Source organism: Cebus imitator, unplaced genomic scaffold (genome assembly GCF_001604975.1).
Source record: "Cebus imitator isolate Cc_AM_T3 unplaced genomic scaffold, Cebus_imitator-1.0 Scaffold13, whole genome shotgun sequence".
NCBI lineage: Eukaryota > Metazoa > Chordata > Mammalia > Primates > Cebidae > Cebus > Cebus imitator.
In genome coordinates this window covers 973,493-993,168 of record NW_016107328.1, presented here as the reverse complement: position 1 = coordinate 993,168, position 19,676 = coordinate 973,493, and the positions used below count along the sequence as shown (strand labels likewise).

At 36.0% G+C, this 19,676-nt stretch overlaps 1 protein-coding gene across 9 annotated transcripts in view; it reads left to right on the top strand.

Moving 5' to 3' along the window:
* Positions 1–19,676, top strand: part of KHDRBS3 (KH RNA binding domain containing, signal transduction associated 3) — a 200,261-nt gene that overhangs the window by 83,418 nt on the left and 97,167 nt on the right. For all 9 annotated transcript variants that reach the window (XM_017499818.2, XM_017499777.2, XM_017499761.2 and 6 more), the window contains exons 3-4: positions 2,795–2,911; positions 10,406–10,552. In XM_017499818.2, the coding sequence (XP_017355307.1) occupies positions 2,795–2,911; positions 10,406–10,552 (264 nt within the window). The remainder of the gene's footprint in view (positions 1–2,794; positions 2,912–10,405; positions 10,553–19,676) is intronic.

Here is a 19,676-nt window from a genome sequence, read left to right as displayed (position 1 = left end):
TCATATCCCTCTGTGGACTTTAGATTCTTCCGTATAAAATTAGATGTTTGAATTGGATGATTTCTAAAGCCTCTTAATTTTTATTACTTAGGAAATGTTTGACCACTTAAGATACAAGATGAATATGACTATTTGACTATCAACATTTATTTTTGCTCCATTTTTGAAACCTATTAAATATAAATGAAATAAAAAAGGCATAAATTTATGAAGATCAAAAGAATGGGAGTATGAGACAATAATAGGCAAGTGATGTCTGTAAAATTTTGGTGCTTGCAAAATAAGTGGATAAATGGTAATGGAGACCAGAGAAAGCAGAACCCTGAGCTGGCAGGTGGAGAAGAATTCAACCAGAAACATGTTCATTACTGTGGGAAAGCTTGAGAGCGCTCAGGAATTGTAGGTAGCAAACACTGTAAAGGTGGATTTATGGAGTACAATTGACAAGAGCAGACTTGGTCGCAAAGTATAAGAAATAGTTAGATCACAAGATGTTCTCATCTTATAAAACCAGTCATCTGCCCTTCCACACTCGAAAGAAAAAACAGAGGTTTCCTGAAGAGGTTGAATTGGAGCACTGTGAGGCTCTAAGACACAGACAGATACAACTGAGGTTGAGGGTGAGATGTCACATGAAAATGGGGGAATTGTTTCCTTTAAATAAAAGTGTGTGTCCTTAGTGATGGGATTCCCAGTATTCTGGCAGCTAGGCTTACACCTCCTCTTAAGAGATTAAGGAGTTCCTCTTCAGGGAAGTGCCTCACCCAAGTGAAAAGAAATACAGATACTGATATTTCAGTAGCTCTTGATAAAATAACTTGGCTGCCATATTTACAGTGAAGATTACTGTTCTCAAGTCCCATGTATGAAAACAGAACTTCCAGTCAGCAATCATGAATTTTTAAGAACAGATAGTAGAGGATTACCAGACATCTGAGGAACGCCCTTAACAGAGACCAGCTCACAAAATGGGGAATGGGAGACTGTTGGAAGAAGCAGATGTTTTAAACTCCAAGGTGGGGAGGGGCTGTTTTCAACAATATCTTCAGAAAGGATGAGACACTTCATTGTTTCCACAAAATATAAACAAAACACCATAAAGAAGAAACAGATGTAAGACAGTTCTATTAGTAAACATTTGGTAGCAGAAATGAAGGAATCAATAGATATGTAGGAAATGTAGCCGAATTTTCCAGGAAGTAAAACGAGAGACACAAAAAATAAGAGGAATTTAGAGAAAGCAATCCATCTCAGGGTGTCCAGTGTCCAAATAATAGAATTTTCAGAAAGATAAAGCAGAGTAGATGGGAAGAAGCTAGAATCAAGTGGGATTGTGTGGGTCAGTACCCAGTCCCACCTGATTCTTGCTCCCCATTTACCCCACTTTTTCCACCCTCACATAGTATTGGACTTTGTAAACTCTGCAAGTATAACTTTTATATTTAAAAATATTTTAAAAATAAATATATTTTAAAATAATAACTTTTATATTTAAAATATTATATATTTTAAAATGTAATTTTTTTGCTTACTGAAAATACTCTTGGCTAAAAACATTTTAGCAAGCAAAAAATAATTACATGCCAAGATTAAAAATATGTATTTGAGTTTCGGTTGAAGACCGATAAAATTAAAAGTGGGAAGGAAAAAATACCATTTAGATGTTTTAAAGTACTAAATACTTATTTCAGGAAAATTACTTCAATTGCCATAGTTAGGTAAATTGAGGAACAATTTTCTCTTAGAAATGGCAACAGCATAGCAGTGGCATGGATCGCGGAAGAAGTGACTGCTATGTGAGTTTGTAATCAAGCATCTTGCCAAGGCAAACAGTTTCCTCCCTGATGATTTTCTATTGGGAAGCAAGAAGTAGTCATGATTTGCCTTAATTATAGCAAGGCTTTTAAAAATTGTGTGAAATTCCTAATAATTTTTTTATTCTAGATGTATGTATTGAGTGTCTGTTATCTGGCAAGCATTGTAGTTTATTTATATTGACTCGTTTAATCCTCAGAACAACCCTATAAAGGTAGGTCTTGTTGTCATTCCTGTTTTACAGATGAAGAAACTGAGGTGTAGACAAGTTAGGTAACTTGTGCAGGGTTACTCAGCTGGCAAACAGAAAAGGCTAGGTTTTAAATCATGGTAGTCTGGTTATAGAAGACATATCCTTAATTTAATTCACTACTATTCTGCTTGTTAAATAAGGAACCCCAGACATATAAGGTTAAGTAAATTGCCCACATTCCCATAACTAGTTATTTTAGAAGCAATGAATTTTGTTGTAAGGCTTCCGTCAGCCATTGAATGCTTAAGAGCTCATCTAGGCCAGTCCACTCATTGATTGAATAACCGGATCTAAGGGCTGAGCAGGTAGAAGAACCAGTTGCTCCACAGTGACCAGTCTTGTGCATGTTAGAGACACCTGGTGTCATTTTTCCTCACCTACATTCTCATCCTGGAAGTGTTTATTCTTGGTGATATTTAATGTGTGCTGAAACTCTTAGGATAGCAACCGAGGAATTCTAGGAAACTAGCTTCATTCACAGTTGTGGAATATAGCCATCACCGAAATAAATATAAAGAAATATATCAGAGTTTTTTATTTTATGTTTAGCCCTGTTTTATGTGGTTTGTGGGGAACATTATATTTTGATGCATGTAGCAGGAACTTAAATATTTGCCTTTAATCAATGATGTGTAGCACACGACAGTGTTTCTTAATGTTCAAGATTAAGAAATTACTTTCAGATACAAATGCTACAAATTTGGTTGGTTTGTTTATTTTTCCTAGTTCAACTTTGTGGGAAAACTTTTGGGTCCACGTGGCAATTCTCTGAAGCGTTTACAAGAAGAAACTTTGACAAAAATGTCCATCCTTGGAAAAGGTTCCATGAGAGACAAGGCCAAGGTAATATTAATTATAGAAAATGGCTACCTTGTGAGTCATGTTCTATTATATACTCTTATATTATTCATTATATTCATACATAATTACATAAGGTGATATATTTGTGATACTGTTTAGAAAATTGAGTCACTCTGGTCTTCTTCAGAATATGTAGTATCTTAAACCTGTATCTATAACCTTCATAGTCATACATTAAATAAAAGCATAATACTTAAAGTTTTGATTGCATTTGTAATATGTCACCTTATAGGAAGTAAGTTAATAAAATTATCATGAAAAGAGATAAAAGCTATGTATAGTCTCATCCATTACTCTTTGCACTTTAGATTAGTGTTTTGGAATCTTTCTGTGCAGACATTTCTTGTAGTTGAGCTTATAATGTATATACTTTTATTTCTTCTTTTTGTCATTTATTTGATATTATATGCATTTTAGAATGTTATTAAAATTGACTTTTAAGTGTTTTAATGATTACTTATTGTTCTAACACATAATTGTTTTACTTAGATGTATTCACATTAATAGTCATTTTTTAAACCAGCTAAATATATACTGTTATTTTTATTGATCGTTTTCTTAAATATGCCAATTCTGAAAGGAAATTTCACATATCATAATGTGTGTCACTTATATTGTTTTCTAATGAGACATGTTGTTTTCTCATTATTAAAAGATTTATATTACTGAGAACCAAATCCACATTGAGCAATTACATACCGCGAAATGTTGAATAATTATATTTTAAACAGAGGTTTATTAGACACAATGCAACATCCTCACACAAAAAGCCATCTAAATAATAGCTTTTATAATAAAAATGGCCAGTATTTGTTTATTGAGCTGCCACTGTGAGTCAGGCACTGTCTGAAACATTTTACATGCATTCCTTCATGTTATCCTTGGTAAAATGATGGGAGATAATATTTGCCTTACTTTACATGTAAGGAAACTGAGATTCAGAGAGCTTGAGTGTATTATCTGGGTTAATTTGATAATTTTTTGTTGTTTTGGGTTAACAATTTAATAAAACCATGGTTTTCTGACACCAGCACCCATATATTTTTGACAGCATTGGAAAACTCGACATCTATCAGATTTATATGGGATACTGTTTTAAAATATAGATGCCCATACCTCTACTTGTTTAGGGTAGAACCTCAAAATGAATTTTCAGTAGGTGTTTGAAATGATTCCAGTGCATGGCCTGGTTTTTTTAATTACTTACTAAACATTGCTGTCTTACATTATGACTTTAATCCCCTGACTCATCTATTCTGGTAGTGGGAGAAAATGAAAACATGTATTTGATCAGTTGGTCAGAAATTACATGTATTTTGCAGGAAAGCACTCTACCCTTGCTGATATCTTAGTTCATGCTCTAATGAGGCCATCTGTTAATGGGCTGAGTGATATGAGCAGTGAAACCCACAACCAGGAATCCACTCTCCTACTTATTTAGTTTGTTGTTAAGGGGTTGATCAAAACCACTGCTTGGTCAGAAGCAGTGTTTTGTAGCATACAGTGGTAGTAATCAGAGCATCCACCAATAATTTTACAGGTAGAAGGGAAAGAAGGAAGGCACATCTTTATCTGGATTGTATGCCCAAGTTAACAGCAAGGGCCTGACTATCCGTATAATGAAAGGGATCCTAAATATTATCAGCTTGGTGTCAGGGCTTGGTGGACCTTCCAGATTATATTGTATATCAAGGCTCTCTGCTGTTGGTATGTTGCGCACTCAGCATGTCAATAGCTGGCCATCTTTTTTGAGGGGGGGGTCTGTGTTGTGAAGTAATGCATGACTTCCTTCCCGGTTGCTGTGGCCATTTTGCTGATGAGCACCTTGAGTTGCATGGAGGCTGCTGGGGAATGAGGTGCTCTAGCATATGCTGTAACGGATCCTCTGGACAGCCTGGCTGAGTGCCTGCTTTGCATTTGCATGGGACACCCTGTTTTTACACTCTTGGCTGTCTTTTCCAGACCATTTATCACCCATTCCTTGATAACTTTCCTTCCTATTTCTTTGGGAATCAATATGGGGATTCTGCAAGTGGCTGAATGTGTATGTTCCACCCAGACTCTTGGGAACCAGGGAGGGGAGTAGCATACATTGTGGATTTACAATCCACTGAACCCACTGTGAGTGGACTGGGACCAGAAGTTTCCTTTGCCTTCTGATCCCATAAGCCCCACTCTCCTTGGTGGCCCTCAGTGGAGTGGCATTAGGTCAGAATCAGTTCTGTTAATTCTCAAATGGTCTAAGTGTTTCATCTCCTCAGTGTAAAGTCACTCTAGTAAAATGTCCCAGATCCTTCCTAGGATTTGAGATTCACAGAATTTGAATATATTATCTGGGTTAATTAGAGAAATTCATTGTTTTGGGAGGACTAGAAGGAAGCTCGCACACTGGGAGATACCATAGTTACTGTATGCAAACAGCCCTTTTCCCTGGGTTTAACATAGCTGCCTTATTCTCTGTATGTTTGGTTAAGCAGAGATTAATCATGGGCTAGGAGATGATAAGGAGGAGACCAGGAGATGATGATGATGAGGAGGAGGAGGAGGAGGAGGGGAGGAGGAGGAGGAGGAGGAGTAAAGCATGAGAATTGTCATCTCCTTTCAAGGAACTACCTCAGCTGTTTAAGCAGCACGGGAAAAGCCTCACCAGACAAGACAGGCTTTTGCTGTGTGAAGGCTCTGTGGCATTTTAGTATTTGAGTACTCAAAATTGTTTGAATCCTCTCAAATGTCAATTTATTCTCAGGTTTAATTTGCTCTTAGGTTTTCGCTGTATCCAGACACTGTCCTGAGTCTCACATAAGAGACAGTTGGGCACCTGCATTGTTATTCAGCCGCACACAGACTCAAACTTTGCATCTGTTTGTTGGTCCCATCAACCTGTGTCTGCAAGCATTGCAACTTAGCCTACTCCTGGCTCGTTGGGCTTGAACTGATAACATAAATTCCCAAGTCTGTCATTTTCTTCTCTAAACTCTTTTCCACCGGCCTTGTCTACCTCTTGCCCACCTGTACCTTCCTCCCCATTTTTTGCTCATACTGTGCTGTAACCTCTGTCACATGATCCATCAGTCATTCTTTCTAAAGCATTTTACTGAAAGTGACCACAGGTGATCATTTAAGTAACAGGTTTGCAACTTAAATGGATACTGGCTGGGCGCTATGCCTCACGCCTGTACTCCTAGCACTTAGGGAGGCCAAAGCAGGTGAATCAGCTGAGGTCAGGAGTTTGAGACCATCCTGGCCAACATGGTGAAACCTTGTCTCTACTAAAAATAAAAAAAATTAGCCAGATGTGATGGTTGTAATCCATGTGATGATGCCTGTAATCCCAGCTACTCCAAAGGCTGAGACAGGAGAATCACTCAACCCGGGAGGCAGAGGTTGCAGTGTGCCAAGATCAAGCCAGTGCACTCCAATCTAGGCGACAGAGTGAGACTCTGTCTCAAAAAAAAAAAAAAAAAAATGGATACTACTAGTATCCCTGTATTATATTATAATCTGCTATATTATAATCAGCCCATCACTGCCTGAATTCTTAAATATTGATTTCAGTTGATCCTTTTTTCTAGTTTAATTTTAATTTTCAGAAGTTATCAGTTAATAATATGTCCATTTATAAAGAGATTCCCATTACTTTGTGTTATAATCTCATCCTTTTAGATTTTAAAAGTGTTCACTATTTAAAGTCTAATGTGAATATAATTTATTTTCTTCATTTATTTGCTACATTGATGAAATTATGGGAGTCATTACTGATGTATATCATCTGGTTACATGGCATAATAATCATGACAATGCTCTGGTCTCTTGAGCCTTCAGTTTATTCCAAACATCATGCTAGATGTTTTGCCCACATCATCTATACTGTACAATAATAGAATAAATAAACTATAGTTATATAATAATCATTACTACATTTATTATTTACTGAGTGCTTATTATGTGCAAGGCTTAATCCTAAAGATGTTGTGTCTGTTAACTCTTTAGTACTATAACAGCCTTGAGATAAGTACTATACTATTATTTTCCCCACTTAACAATCACCCCTTTAAGATGAGGGTAATGTAACCTGCCCAAGTCATACAAATAATGTTGGGTTTGGGATTTAATGCAGAATTTCAACATCTGTGTTTTTCTCCAAATAACACATTGCCTTTCATCATTAATCTATAGAATAGTTTGGTAATAACTCCTTGCTCTGGAATTGTACCATGGCTACAGCTACGATAAGAAATCCTCTCTGTTGCAACTTAAGTTTTTGATAGAAATAAAAATGCTTGAATAAGAATGAACAATTATAATCACTCATTAAAATCATTATTTTGGTATTCTATTAGAAAGGGATAAATGTTTGTTTCAATAATTTGTGCTTTCAGAGGTGAATTGCTGTACACAGAATACTTTTTTTTTTTTTTTTGAGACGGAGTCTTGCTCTGTTGCCAGGCTGGAGTGCTGTGGCATGATCAACTCATTGCAACCTCCACCTCCTGGTTTTAATTAATCCTCCTGCCTCAGCCTCCCGAGTACCTGGGATTACAGGTGTGCGCCACCACACCCAGCTTATTTCTATATATTTAGTAGAGATGGGGTTTCACCACGTTGGCTAGGATAGTCTAGATTTCCTGACCTTGTGATCTGCCCACCTCAGCTTCCCAAAGTGATGGGCTTACAGGCATGAGCCTTTGTGCCCGGCGAGAATCCAATTTTTAAAACTTGAGCAATGAGAGAGATTCAGATCAAATAGTTGAAATGTTCTGATTATAATAATGAAGAGTTGGTATAATGTTTTATGGTCAAGACAAATTTCAAAGGGAATTTATAGAATGTTATGGGAGCTTATATTTACATATATTCTCGTATATTTTTTCATTCCTTTTCTGGCCTGTGGGTAACCCCCAACATGGGCACCAAGGAAGGACAGCTGTGCAGACCCCAGGCACAATTAGTACCTGAAGTATAACTTACTGCTTACTTATCTCTATCTTATATATATAATCATACTTAGTTCCATATAATCTCTCTATATAATCATATAAGGGATTGTAGTCAGAGCTGTACAGGCACATTTAGTGCTGATTTATTTAATCCTCTATATAACCATGTAGTAGTCTGTAGTAGGAGGGATGCCTAGAGCAGTCACAGAACAGAAGCAAGTACATGGGAAAACAGCCAGACCAGGACAAGAATCAATGACCCAAGTGATAGTACCCCTGCCTGAAAGGGCATGTCCTATATGGCAGGTCAGGACCTAGACGGCACCACTCAGTATCTGCTGCATGGCCAGCTTAGAGCAAGAGTTATTTCTCCTGAAACGGAGTTGCAGTACCTTATATCCAGTTCTTGTGGAAAGCAGGCCTCAGGCCTGAGATCCTGTGAATAACCGAGGGAGAAGAACCCCTCTGGTATAATCACACCACGTTTTTGGACACCATGTCAGCTTTTCTCACTACTGTGCTGGCTAATCATCCTCCTATAAAATATCTTAGAGAAGAGCACATTCTGCCAGCTCCCACTGCATTGGTTTACAGCATCCTTCTATAGGAATCCTTTGAAGTCTCCAGCCCCCAGATAAGAAGTGTTGGGCACGGCACTTGTGGCTCACCTCCTTGCCTTGGTGACCTAATGGGGGTAGACCACCTTTTTGTACACAACTTTTTACTACTGTGCACGGCACAGCCTCCTACTGCACACGGCCCACCTGTCTGACTAGGTGACCTAATGGCATGGCCCCCTTGCTTGCTACCCACGTGATTATGTATGCCCTATCATTAAACCTGTAGATGACCTCACTCCCGACCCTTCCCCCTGTCTTGTACCTAATAAATACAGATGCTTCTGGACTTTCAGGGCCTTGCCTGTCTCTGCTTGTAAGTGGCGTGGCTCCCTGAGCCCAGCTTTCTTTTCCAGTCCTCTGTGACTGTCTCTTTATTTCTTGGATCCAGTGCCTCAGCACAGCGAAAGGGGCACCCCATGACCCTGTAGGGCTGTGACCCTACATTGGCCTACTTTCTATTAATGTGAAGGAAGCTAGCATGTATTGAGTGCCTACTATATGTTAGGCAGTGTACTAGGTAGTATATAGACTGCCTCCTTTCACCAGGCATTTATATAAAGCTGTCCCTTGTGTTCTCAGTAGTTCTACATTAATATACACGTGCTACTAATAAACTGTTTTTGCAAATTAAGTATTGGATTACATATAGTCTGTCGAAACTCACATGACTAGTAACTGGCATAGCTGAGATGAAAATATAGCTGACTAAATCCCATGCCCATTTCTTGCTCTGTGTCTTTCTTTTCTTTGTAAGAGTTCAAATTAGTCAAGTAACAGAAGTTGAATCTTGCAAGGGTGAAGTCAGTGGTTACGTACCTCTAGCATTTCATCATTGGCCTCTTGCCTAATTGTCAACTTAAAAGGTGGTATTGCCAGGGAGTCTCTTGGTTATGGGATAGCCTTTTTAAAAGACTAGAAAGATTTCTTATCTTTTGGGAATTAGTCTCAGATTCTGTTAATCTTAATCTGTCTTATTTTAACATTGGAAACAAAGACTAATGGAATACCCAGATTCTGAAAAATCAGGACCTAAAATTGAAGGTTAGTTAGGAAAAGACAAAGGAGCAAAATTAGTAGTTCCTTAATGATCTGTTTTTTCTTCTTTTAGTTTTCCTCCTGAATTTCGTTATGTAAACAAAGATTAAAAACTTGTCATAATTATGTAAAATAATGTAATAAAATCTTTCATTTTGTTTTATTCACTGTTTTATTCTCAGATAGAATATAGTGCCTGGCATGTCGAAATGGTTTTTAAATGAATATGTGAACAAGCAAATTGACATAGCATTGAATGAATGTTTAATCATTCATTCAACAAATCTTTGTTGAACATCTGTATACCAAACACTTTTCAAGACATGGAAAATGCATCACTAAGCAAGGCAGTCACAGTGTCTGCTCCGTGGTAATCACTTTCCACTAAGGGAAAATAGAAAATAGACATGTTTTTTAAAATAAGGTATTTCACATAGTGATAAGTGCCTTGTACTAGCATCACAGACACACAATAGCCAGTGTAGAAGTGAGCACATGAGCTCAGCCAGGTTGAAAGGCACAGAGGAAGCGTGTACAGTGGCTGCTGAGGGATGAGTAAAGGAGACTGAAGAACATGAAGGCAACCTAGCAGCAGAAGTGAGCAGATGATGGGGCTCCTACCTGCCAACATCTGGAGGGGGATGTTATTCCAGCAGCAGTAGGAAGCCTCTGGACTGTGTAAAAGCCAGGGAAGGTCAGGATCACATTTATAGCTTAAACCATCTTTGTTAGAGTGGTGTCTGCTGTCACGTGAATTTTCTATGACAACCATGTGCCAAATGGATTGTTTTTATTTTTGGGGGGTAGTTTTTATTTATATATATATTTTTTCATTTCTTATGATTAGACGTTTTTAAATGTTATTATTTTTTTCTTTTTTCTAGGAAGAAGAGTTGAGGAAAAGTGGAGAAGCAAAGTACTTCCATCTCAATGATGATCTCCATGTTCTCATTGAAGTGTTTGCCCCACCTGCAGAAGCTTATGCCAGGATGGGGCATGCTTTGGAAGAAATCAAAAAGTTCCTCATCCCTGTTAGTACAGTTGTTCTTGATAGTTAATTTGTACTTTAAAGTCCTTTGTTTACTTTAATCCTTGATAATTCTTGTCTGTAACTGTTATTTACATGGCTCCTTATCTGCTAAAAAGCTTTATGGACATCACCTCAAGTAGACCTTACAGTGTCCCTGTGAATTACCTGTCATTGTTCCTTCTTTATATATGAGGTGTTGGAATTTTAGGGAGATTAAATAATAGGGCCAAGGTTACATGGCTAAAAACTTGCATAGCACAGTCACTAGTTTGGGTTTTGAAACCCTAAGTCCTATGATTTTATGTGACACTTCACGATTTTTTGGTTCACCAACACAAAACCATTAGGGCCTTCTGTGTGCCATGCACTGTGCTTGGCGTTGGCATACGGACTTGAATAAAAGTAGTCCCTGCCCTCATTTAGTATAATATAAGATGTAATTTAGAGGAAAAGAGAAGTATCAACAGACATTTTAGTACAGCATGATAAATACAATAACAGACATAACCATAATGAGCACAGAGGGGATAGGGCTATTTAGCTTCTGCCAAGTATTTTGGATGTTTTGTTAAAGATTGACAGCCTGTTTTAACCCTTTTAAACACCTTGACATTGCTAAGGCTGTGACAATTTAAAGGGAATACATTTCTACCTCTGTTAACAAATGTCGATTTAAGTCTTTTGTGTGATTTGTATGCTCTTGATAAAAGGACTTTTTATGTCATTTGCATGCTCTTGATAAAAAGAATCATAAAGCATTCAACACTTTGGCTCTGCAGACAATTTATTTTATAGAAGCTGACACATCTGCCAAATAGCTCTCTGGGATAAGACTATCTTTAGTCATCCCAGGCTAGTTTGGTGGATTGACTTACATACTACAGCACATGTATTATGATTATATTATCTGTGAGGAAAACAATGATTATATTTATAGGGAAAGGATATTTAAATCACTATTGCTTTTAAAAAGCCAGGACATGGAATTGCATTAAATATGTAATAACCTGGGAACAGAAATAGCTAGTATTTTCTTTAGTTCCCACAAGCAAATGTGACAATCCATTTCTTCATTTAGTTTAAAAACAAAATTTCTAAGGGCTTACTATGTGATAGGCACGTGTGGACTAATAAAAGACATGATCTCTCATGGAGTTTAATAGAAAAGTCAGATGTGAATCAGTTTTTCATATAAATGAGTACAAAATTGAAACTATGGCAAGACCACAGCTAAAGGGAGGTGTATGTTTTGGTGAGCATGCAGTGTGGACCAGGCAGTGTGGATCCAGCCAGGTGAGACAGATTCTGTTTTTCCAAAGATGGCTGCAGTAGCACCTTTTATCCCATGACCTTTACAGTCCTTCATCCAGAGGTAGAAACTAATTTCCCTCATACCAAATCTGGACTGGCCAAAAGCATCTTCGCCGAATGAAGGTCACTAAGATTTTCAACTGTTTTCTTTTAAATGTTTTTTAGTATTCTTTCACTTAAAATCCATTTTGAGTTAATTTGTATATTTGAGGTTAGTCTCTAAATTGATTTTTTTCTAGATGGATATCCAGCTTTCCTAGCACCTTATGTTGAGAAGACAATTATTTCCTCATTCAGTACCTTAATACCATGTTGAAAATTTACTAAACATAAATATATGGTTTATTTCTGCATTCTTAAATTCTTTTTCATTGATTTATATGCCTAGTCTTCATACTAGTAGTGTGCTCTTAATTACTTTAGCCTTAAGTAAATCTGGAAATCTAGGTTGTATAAATCTTCCAACTTTGTTGTTTTTCAAACTTTTTTTTTTTTAGCTTTTCTGGTTTCTTAGCATTTTCATTTATGTTTTAGGATGAGCATCTTAATTTCTGTAAAACAAAACAAAGCTGGCTAGGATTCGATAGATATTATATTAAATTTGTAGATCAGTTTGGGGATAATTTTCACTTTAACAATTTTGAGTTTTCCAATCCATGAACAGAGATGTTTCTTCACTTTTTAAAAAGGATAAATTTTTAAAATTTTCCTAACAGCGTTATATAGTGTTCAGGGCGTCAGACTTTTCCTTTTCTTTTGCAAAATTTACTTGTATATATTGTATACTTCTTGATACTATTGTGAGTGCAGCTGTTGAAATTTTATTTTTAGATGGTTACTAGTGTATAAAAATACAATTGATTTTTATATATTGATTTAGTATCTCATGATCTTGCCGAATGTGTTTATTAGTTGCAGTGTGGTGTTTTTTAATAGAATCGTTACAATGATTAAGTGGAATCCTAATTAGTGAAATACAGGAGCATGTCATCTATGAATAATGATAATTTTACTAGTTCCTTTTCAATATGGATGCCTTTAATTTTTTAAAATGTAACGTTGTTGTTATTTTCTGTTGTGTTCCGTTCCTTATTACACTGACTAGAACCATCAATGCAGTTGTTGCTAAAATTAGGAGGAAAGCATTCAGTCTTGCACCATTGGCTATAGGCTTTTATATTGCTGTCCTTCGTCATGTTGAATTTTTTTTATATTTCTAATTGGTGAGAGTTTTTATCATGAATATGTGTATAAATATGGATATTGAATTTTGCAAGTCATTTTCCACCTGAGATTATTGTGTGGTATTCGTCTCATTTATTTTGTTAATAACAGTGTATTACATTAGTTGATTTTCGGATGTGAAGCCAAATTTGCATTCTGAGGATAAATCCCACTTGATGATGGCATATAGTCTTCTTTATAGTCACTAGGTATGGTTTACTAATAGTTTGTTAAGGATTTTTGCATCTGTAATTATGAGGGATATTGCTTTGTAGCACAGTATTTTTCTGGAGTCTTTTATATTAACTTACAGTATTTCTGGTGACCTTCATTTTTTCCTGTGGATAGAGTTGCCATATGGTATTATTTCTTTTCAGCCTGAAGGTTTTTCTTTAAACTTTTCTGTAACCTAGGTCTGCTAGCAAAAAGTGTTTTGTTCTTCTGGGAATGCCTTTATTTCACTTACATACTAAAATATAGGTTATATAATTATTGGTTGATAGTTTTTGGTTTTTGTTTCTCCAGCACTTTGAATACGCTACTCTGCCACCTTCTGACCTCCGTTACTTTTGATGAGGAGAGTCATTAATCATTTTACTGTTTTCCTGTATATAATCTGTTGTTTTTGCTTGCTGCTGTCAAGGCTTTTTCTGTTTCTGGTTTTCAGCAGTTTGGCTGTGATGTACATGTTTATCCTGTTTGTTGGCTAAGCTTTGTGCATCTATCAATTTATGTTTTTCATTAAACGTGAAAAGTTTTCAGCTATTTAAACTTTTTCTGCCTTTCTCCCCCCAACACACCCCCTTATTCCAGTTACATGCATGTTGATACATATCGGCAGTGTTCCCTGGATTTCTGAGACTCATTTTTTTCATCCTTTTTTCTCTGTGTACCTTAGACTGGGTGAGTTTACTGGACCAATCTTCAAGTTAACTAATTCTTCTGTGAGCTCATACCTGCTGTTGAACTCCTCTAGTGAATTTTTCATTGCAGATAATATGCTTTTTAATTTTTCTTTTTTTGCAAGTCCAACATCTGGGCCCTCTCCAAGACAGTTTCTTTGTACTGCTTTTCTCCCCCTGAGTATGGGTCATGTTTTCCTGTTTCTCTGCATGGTTCTTAGTTTTTGTTGAAAACTATTTTGGATAACATATTATAGCAAACCTATAATTGGATTTATTTTCTTCCCAGAGGGGTTATTTTTGTTGAGGTGATTTTTTTTTTTAAATAATTTAGTTGGACTAAATTTGCAGTCTGTCTTCCTCATAGTTACAGCTAATAATGTCTCTTTTAACATGTTTTTTCTTGGTTTTATTTTTAAACCTGGCCTGCTAGAGATGTTGTCTGTGTCAGCACTGCTTAGTGGACAGCCGGGGGAGCTTGTACTCAGATACCTCTGTTAGGGAGGTTTTCATCCTCTGATGGTGGAGCTGTGTGTGTACACAGGGGAGTGGATCCAAAGAAGACTCTCATCCTGTCTGCCCTGGCTTTTCCCTTCCTCCAGGATTCCTCCTGTCTCCCCTGCATATATGTGCACTCGCCTTCAGGAGAGGATGTATGGAGAGCTTTTTCCCACTCTCTTGCTGTCCATGCACATAGCCTTCTATCCAGCCAGAGGTGTGTGGCGAGCTTCTCAAGGCTGTCTTATTTCCTGAATCTTGGTCCAATTTCTGTCTAGCCTGATGGTCAGTTTCTTGATGCCACCCAAGATGGCAATACTAGGTGCATCCCTAGAGAAGAAGGCCAGACTCCATTATTCTTACCTGAAAGGTAGCACTTTTAAATGAATAAATATATTGTATTTTCAGTTTAGTATTTTGACCTTTAGTCAGTTTTCAGGCTCCTAAAATGGTTACTTTTAACCATTTTTCAGTTTTTATTTTGCTTTTTATGGCAGAGGCTTTGCTGAGCTCCTCCCTTAGCTGTACCAGAAGTCACATGTCATATCAGTTTAACTTACGTGATTTTGGACATTGTTCCTATGAGAATATGTAGTTTTACTTCATTCTTTTTAATGTCTGTATAATATTTCATTATATACATGTTAAGGAGTTTATTTAATTGGTCCTCAAATAATGAACATTAAGGTTATTTTTTATAGGTCACAATAGATACAGTGATCCTAAGATTAACCTCAGACATAAATATTGGCCTATTTTGGCAAATATATCTGTAGAGTAAATTTCTAACAGAGAGCCCACTGAATTTCGTTGAGTTTATTTTAATGATTTCATTTAAAAACATTTTCTCCATTCTTCAAGCTAAAATACATTTGAATAGATTCTAAGCTCACTGGATAGTCAAGTCCTGCTTACACATACTTAATCAAAATTTTAATTGCATTTCCTCTCTTTACAATTCATAATGGTGTTAATGTTATAACAGTTTCACTTTTCAGACAGGGAGTTAAAATGATAATTTAAAATGTAAAATTACAATAATAAGTTCATTTGTAAGCTACTATGGATGATTTGTGTTCCCTATTACTTTAAAAGCATTCTTTCAAAGACCAAGAAAATTCTAATTGTAATGGATATATCAGTAGTGTCCATTTGATACCAGGAGAAATAGTCACCTAGAATTTTAAAAAATTGTCCAAAATTACATAGTTGTTAAATTCAGTTGGTTAAATTTAAGCTTAACCTCAATTTGATGTGATTGATTCAAATTCCATACTTCTTTCCATACTATACTATTTTTAAATGTAGTTTTTCAAAGATGATATCTTAAATGGACTTTATAGTTTTTGTGATATTGTTATAATCACCTAACCTTACTTAGAAGAATATTTTTTAATTTTTTAATGTTTTTGAATAGGGCCTCAACCGTGTTCTTTCCACATAAATCACTTTTAACTTCATACAATTTAGTATTACACCTCCTAACACTTTTCAGCAGGGCAAATATTTAACATTTACATAGCACATTTTATTTAGAGTTTTACAAATCACTTATTTAGAATGTGCTTTACAAATTATATATTTATCTTCACACATTTCCAGTAAAATGGCTGGGGACATGCTAATAGGCTTATTTTAGAGAGGTTAAAATAATGATGGAAAGATTCAGACGCTCCCCCTGAGGTCACAATACCTGAAATAAGTCAGGGAAAGAATCTATATTTACAATAAAATATTGACTCCATTCTTAATTTTTCCTGTCAATCATAGTGACTTCTATTCGTCATCATTTGCCTTTACTTCTTCCTGCTTTGCAAATGTTAGCTGATTATGATTTCAACTTGCCTTTTGATTGGTGTTCATATATATATTTTTAATTCTAGAATGCCTTCCATAAGTTTCAAGTAATTCTTTTGCATTCTGTTTTGAAAAGGGGTAATATTTTTTAAAATTTCCTGAATTTCTTCATGTTTTTAATTCTAAATAATAAATAATTCAGGAATCTCTCTCCTCCGAATCATCTATTTACACTCAAGTATGCTCATGTTTCTTCTGTCTTAAAATCCTCTGCTCCTCCCTACAAGCTATGATCCTTTCTCTCTTGTTCTCACGGTGGCCATACAGCTGAAAGAAGCTTCCTGCCTTTACTTTCTGTGGCTTACTGCTATTTATTCTTTATTCCACTGAAATAGATTCCAGCTCCACCTTTCACCCAAACGACTATTTTTGACAGTAGTGGCTTTATTGTTAATGAATCCCGTGGAATTAGGACTTGCTGCTTTGACAGAATGTAAATACAACACTGACTTTCTGTGGCTTTTGTAATGTGATATATTCTTATCCTTCTCAGTTTCTTGCCACAGCTTTTCAATATACTCTGTGAAGATTCACTACTTATGTTTGTATCTAAGACAAGCTTCTCCAACCCACGGGCCGGGTGCGGCCCAGCAGGGCTTTGAATGTGGCCCATACACAAATTTGTAAACTTTCTTAAAACATCTAGATTTTTTTTTGTTTACTTTTTTTGAGCTCACCAGGTATCATTAGTGTTTTTTATGTGTGGCCCAAGACAGTTCTTCCAGTGTGGCCCAGTGAAGCCAAAAGATTGGACACCCCTGATCTAAGCGTTTTTTTAGTTTTAGTTACTTACAGTTAGGACCCTTGATTCATTTTGATCTATTTTGTGTGTATAACATGAAGTATTTGGATCTCCCCCTTTATTTTTTTTTTTTTCATTTTTTTATATTTATATGGCTTTCTAATTACTGCAGCACCAGCTGTAGAAGACACTACTTAAAAAGCAATTGACTGTAACTTGTATCTGAGCTCTCACTTCTATTTCATTGATCTTTATGTCTCTTTTATGCCATTACCACACTGTCTTGATTACTATAACTTTGCAGTAAGTTTTGAAACGGGGACATGCCATCCCACCAACTTTCTTGTTTTTAAAGATTGTTTTGGCTGTTCTGGGTTCCACTGAATTTCCATATGAATATTAAGATCAACTTGTCCATTTCTGCAAATAAGCCAGCTGGTATTTTAGTTGAGATTTAATTCAATCTGTAGATCAGTTTGCAAAGTATTATCATTTTAACAATATTAAGACCTCCTGTCCATGAACATTGGATATTTTTTCATTTTATTTAGATTAAAAGAAACCATGAATGTTTTGTAGTTTTTAGTATACAACTTTTGCTTTATTTTGTGATCTTATTCCTAAGTATGTTATACTTGATGCTGAGGTAAGTGGAATTGTTTTTTAAATTTCATTTTTGAGTTGTTCACTGCTGGTGTAAATAAACAAAACTGAGTTTTGTATATTAATGTTGTGTCCTAAAACCTTGCTAAACTCCTATTAGTTTTATTAATTTTTTTGTCGATTACTTAGGATTTTCTATACACGGGTTTGTACCACCTGTGTACAGAGATTGTTTTAGTTCTTCCTTTCCTGTGTAGATACTGTTTATTCCTTTTTGTTACATAATTGTCCTGGCTAGAACCTCAAGTACAATGTTGAGTAGAAGTGGTAATAGCAGACATCTTTGTCTTGTCTTAGGATAATGCATTCAGTCTTTCATTGTTAAATATGTTGTTAGCTGTGGATTTTCCTAGTTGATGAGTGTTTTTATCCTCAAGGAGTGTTGGATTCTTCCATCAAATGTGTTTCTCTCTGTTGAAGTTACCATGTAGTTTTTGTCCTTTATTTTATTATATTATTACATTAATTTATGTTTGGATGTTAAACCAACCTTATAATCCTGGAATAAATTCACCCTGGTTCTTGTGTATTAATTATGCTGCTGCATTTGGTTTCTTAATGTTTATTTGACAGCTTTAACATCTATCTGTATGCTTAATATAAGCATATTTGTGTATAGTTTCCTTATCTTGTGCTTTCTATATCTGGTTTTCCTATCAGGACAATACTGGCCTCATAGAATGTGTAAGGTAGTGATCCTTCCTATTAAATTTTTGAAGAGTTTGTGAAGGATTAGCATTAATTCTTTAATTAAATGTTTATTAAAATTCACTATTGAATTTTGGGCTTTTCTTTGAAGGCAAATTTTTGAGTATTGATTTTTACATTTTTCTTATTAAAGAAAAAACTTTTTCTACACACAGCACTTCTGATAGCAGATGTTCCCCTGCCCCAAATACTGGCCAGTTCTTTGACTCTCCAGACACCAAATCAGTGTTCTAAGGTGACTTACAGTTCTGACACTGTCTGGAGATAGCATCTGACCTCACAAGTTTAAGATCAGACTGCTACGCTTTAGGTGCCAGTTTTAAGTCCCAGACCTCCCTCACTTCTGACCAACTTGACTACAAATTGAGAATACAGAACCCTCTCCTCAGATCCTGTGATTTGCCATAACAACTTACGTAATTCAGAGTGACAACCTGTTTACTATTACTGGTCACTGTAATGTAAGAGATACTATAAAGACGAGTAGCCAGTTGAAGAGGTACATAGGGCAAGGTCTGAGCACAGGAGCTTCTGTCCCTGTACAGTTGGGGATGTACCACCCACCCTCAGGGCAGACAGGTAGTTAATAAACCCAGAACCTCTTCAAATCCCATCATTCAAAGTTTATATGGAGGATTCATTATATAAGTATGACTAATTAAGTCTTTGGCCATTGGTGACTGAGTCAGACTCCATCCCCTCTTCCCTTCCCAGAGGTATAAGGGTTATAAGGAGTTAGAGCTTGAAACTTCAACCCTCTAATTCTGCCTTAGTCTTTTTGGGAAATAACTCCTATCCTCCAGGAGTTACCTCATTAGCATACTCAGGTATGGTTGAAAGGGGCTTATTATGAGTAACAAAAGATGTTCCTCTCACCTCTATTACTAAATTCTAAGGGGTTCAGGTGCTCCCTGTAAGAAACTTGCGGCAGAGAACAAATAGATCTTTCTTATTATTTCATACCTGTTATTTTCTCTTCATATTTCTGTTTCTTCTTGAGTCAGTTTTGGTAGTTTTTTTCCTTGTTCATCCATGTTGTCTACGTTACCAAATAATTTGGCATACGGTTGTTTGTAGAATTCCCTGATGATCTTTTATTTCTTTAAAGTCCAAGTGATGCCCCATTTTCATTTGTAATTTTAACAGTCTCTTTTATTCTTGGTGAGTTTAGCTAAAGGTTTATTAATTTTATTAGGCTTTTAAACAAACAACTTTTGATT